The sequence below is a fragment of the Otolemur garnettii genome, unplaced genomic scaffold (assembly GCF_000181295.1).
Source record: "Otolemur garnettii isolate 467f Iridium unplaced genomic scaffold, OtoGar3 scaffold00074, whole genome shotgun sequence".
Taxonomy (NCBI): Eukaryota; Metazoa; Chordata; class Mammalia; order Primates; family Galagidae; genus Otolemur; species Otolemur garnettii.
Window position 1 is genome coordinate 2,199,359 of NW_003852469.1, and position 3,938 is coordinate 2,203,296.

The window sequence follows — 3,938 nt, forward strand, 5'->3', positions numbered from 1 at the left end:
AAAAAAAAAAAAAAAAATCCTTGGTTTGTATGTTTTACTACCATCTAGAATCATAGATTTGAAGAACTTTGGGTTTGAAAGCCCCCTCTCATCAAATCTCTGTCTCAAAAAGTCCATTAACCATCTGCCTCAAGATTAACGAAACCGCTTATTAAAAATGCAAATTTGAGGGCCTTCCCGCAGACCTAGTAAGTCAGACTCCCTGGGGAGAGGAGAGACCCAGAAGAAAAGCTGCAGTTTCAGCATGTTCTCTGGTAATTTTCATACAAACTAAAGCTTGAAAATTACAGATCTCATTCATTCTGCTCGTATAATGGATGAGAAAACTGAGGCCCAGCAAGGTAGTAGGGACCTGTGGCCTGTATCTTGGGACAGAGGAAGGAATTGAACCAGGCTCTTCAGCCCAAACCAGTGATCCTGATAATTGATATTTTCCTCTGTACCATATGCCAAGAATAGCAAGTCCACCAGTACTCAAGTTACAGCATCAGGTGATCCTGTACGTAAGAGGTGGGAACAGAGGAGAGCAGACGGTACCAAAGACTTCAGATTCTTTGCCAGAAATCCACTGTATCAGTTTGTTTTGGAAAAGTATGGAAGCTTTTCTTACAAAGAAAATCTAATGAAAGGAAGAAACACTAAAATGAGTCAAGTGGCTGTTTCCTTGTGGGTCCCTTAGCTGTGGTTAGAGACCAAGCAGAGACAAAACTAGCAACCTGTGAGCTGGATCTAAAAAGAGAAGAGCCGGGAGGGTCTGTCCTGATGTTGTGCCCAGGAGTTCCAGCAAGACCACACTGCCAAATAAGTTACATTGAAAGAGGAGTCCTCTTATTGAAGAGCCAGCCGGCAACTGCCTCAGCATCCCAACATGGGGTTTCTGAGAGCAACCCTGAGTACTTAAGGGATTGGGTTTTTAAGGCTTGATTTGCATCCTGGTTGGCACGCAGGCTGTCCAGGAGTATCTGGGTAAGGTAGCAAGCAGGCATTGTACAGAAGCAGAATTTTGCGGTTAGTTAGCCATACATTTTTGTTTTAATATTTCCCCCCTGTACATCTTAGTCTCAGTACTTTCCCCACCTGGTATTCTTTAAAAGTCAGTCCAGGAATAGTTGGTACCTCCTGGTCTGTTTCCCAGGGAGTTAGCCAAGCTAGAAATTTGGAGTGAACTAGAAGCAAGAAATTAATTGGTACTTTCCCATCTATCTTGGGAGTGAACTAGACTTACTTCATTTTTTTTTTTTTTTGAAAGCTTGCAGTCCAGAAATTTGCCAGGCATTTACTGGTATTTGTCCATCGTAGCCTAGGCCTGACACCCTTCTGTCTTGTAACACGAAGCTCAGCTGCTGTTGGTAACTTTTAAAACCCAAACCCTTAGCTGCACACTATTCCCAGGGCCCTCGATTAGACAGTGATGAAAAGATCAGGTGTCAGCCGCTAGAGTCCCCTTGCTGTGTCCCTCAAAAGAAGCAGTTTATTTTAAAAGTGAATTATAAAAACAGAAGTAGGAAAACAAGGGAAATGCAAACACCACATTGCAAGTTGAATTCCACCTTTACAACACGGTTCTTTCGATACTGTTTCTCCCCCTTCTGGCTTCACCTTTTCTAGCCCTGACGGTCCGGAATGGAGGAAACGTGCTGGTCCCCTGCTACCCCTCGGGGGTGATCTACGACCTCCTCGAGTGCCTGTATCAGTACATGGACTCAGCCGGCCTCTCCAGCGTGCCCCTGTACTTCATCTCTCCTGTGGCCAACAGTTCCCTGGAATTCTCCCAGATTTTTGCTGAGTGGTATGTCAGTGTTTTTCTCTGAATTCTATTTGATTCCGGATAGTGAAGTGTAAAGACAAAAATAATCTAGCTTTTTTCTCACATCACTATTAAAGTTTCATTTTGTTGTTTTTCTGTGTCTGTGATAAGATCATATTACTAAAAGCCAAGTCGTTTACATTGGTAGAGTTTAGAAGAATAGTATCAAGGAGGGAGGGCTGCAAAGCAGACTTGACACAGCCGTCACTTTAAAACTTGGAAGCACAGGCTCGGCGCCTATAGCTCAACCGGCTAAGGCGCCAGCCATGTACACCTAAGGTGGCGGGTTCGAATCCCCAGCCCGGACCCGCCAAACAACAATGACGGCTGCAACTAAAAAATGGCCGGGCGTTGTGGCGGGCGCCTGTGGTCCCAGCTGCTTGGGAGGCGGAGGCAGGAGACTTGCTTGAGCCCAGGAGTTGGAGGTTGCTGTGAGCTGTAATGCCACGGCACTCCACCCAGGGGGACAGCTTGAGGCTCTGTCTCAAAAAAAAAAAAAAAAAAAAACTTGGAAGCACAAACTTACATTTACCTTCTCATGTGCCCCCCGCCTGTTACAAAGTGAAGTGACTTCCAAAAGGTAAGAAGAAGTTGAGCTTAATTTCATGTTGTATGAAATGTATAACATCACATCTAATAAGGAAAACCAGATTTCTTTTTTCTCTTCAATAACATTTTTTTTTTTTTTTTGAGACAGTCTTACTCTGTCAGCCTAGGTAGAGTGCCATGACATCATGGCTTACAGCAACTTCAAACTCATGAGTTTAAGTGATCCTCCTGCTTCAGCCTTCTGAGTAAGTGGGACTACGGGTGCCCACGACAATAGCTGGCTAGTTTTTTTTTTTTTTTTCTATTTTTAGTAGAGACAGAGGCCCACTCTCACTCAGGCTGGTCTCAAACTTCTGAGCTCAAGCAATCCACCTGCCCTGTCCTCCCAGAGTGCTAGGATTATAGGCATGAGCCACCACGCCCAGCTGACAAAATTATATTTTATAACTGCATGAAACCATTGAGTCAGACCCTAAGATTAGCGAAATATTGAGGAATATGAAATCAGTAAATCTTTTTAGGATTATTTAGATGCATTTTGAGTTAGATTCCTAACTCCCCTGATCACAAATGGGGGGGAGGGGTAGATTAACTTAACTTTTACAGTGAACCTACTGATGCTTTGGAGTGATGTTTCCAAACGTTCCGAGGCTGTGTGACACACAGGATGTGAGCACTTTTAACAGCGTGATAGCCAGATGGACATATCATATACTAAGTTTCTAATTAAAAAGCAGTCTGTACGTCATTCTCATGCAGCATATCTCAGTATTATGCTGCCTCCTGCACCTCTGTATTTATATAGATCCTTTTCAATTATGTGAAATTGGGGGTAGAGGGAAGTCAGACTTCGGTACAAGGAAAGAGCCTCTGCAAAGGCTAAGAGAGGCAGATTCTGTTATTCTGCAGAAATGTGAGGAAGGAACCGATTTGAGAGGTGATTGGGAAATAGAACTGACAGAACTTGGGTTATTTCACACAGAAAAGGTTACCGTCAGGATGGATACCCCTAGTGGGTGGGTGGTGTTGGCCCCAGACGGTATATTCGTGGGTTCTACAAAAGAAGACCAGCTCATGCAGCAGGAGTGGTGAGCGTGGTTTGGTTTGGTCCTGGAGGCCTTTGTGTGCTGAGGGAGTGTGCGGGGGAAGCGTTACCACACCAGAGATGGGAGAAGGCTGGGCCCAAGCTGAGGGGGAGGTGTCCTCAGCCCTGCGGTGGCTGAAGCCCTGAGAATGGGTGGGATTGCCACAGAGAGGGCTCAGGAGGGTCAGGACAGCAGTGGGCAAAGGATGCAGCTCCATCTAAGTAGCTTCAGGGGTGGGTAGAGAAAAAGTATTAAGGAGAAGGAACAGTTAAAACAGGAAGAATCAGAGAAAGCTGGCACACATATTCTTCCCGCGACTAGTGCCCTGAAGAGTGTGGAGTACCCGAGGTCTGGCTGTCAGGGAGCAGGAAGGTTTTAGTCCTCATTCTTGATAACCCAGTAAATGCAGAGACCCTGTTAAACTCCATAACCCAGTAAATGCAGAGACCCTGTTAAACTCCATAACCCAGTAAATGCAGAGACCCTGTTAAACTCCA

The 3,938-nt window shown here is 45.0% G+C and overlaps 1 protein-coding gene across 2 annotated transcripts in view; it reads left to right on the forward strand.

Annotated features, from left to right (window-relative positions):
• INTS9 (integrator complex subunit 9) overlaps positions 1-3,938 on the forward strand; it is a 79,034-nt gene that overhangs the window by 59,061 nt on the left and 16,035 nt on the right. For both annotated transcript variants that reach the window (XM_012807731.2, XM_023515589.1), the window contains one exon: positions 1,609-1,789. In XM_012807731.2, the coding sequence (XP_012663185.2) occupies positions 1,609-1,789 (181 nt within the window). The remainder of the gene's footprint in view (positions 1-1,608; positions 1,790-3,938) is intronic.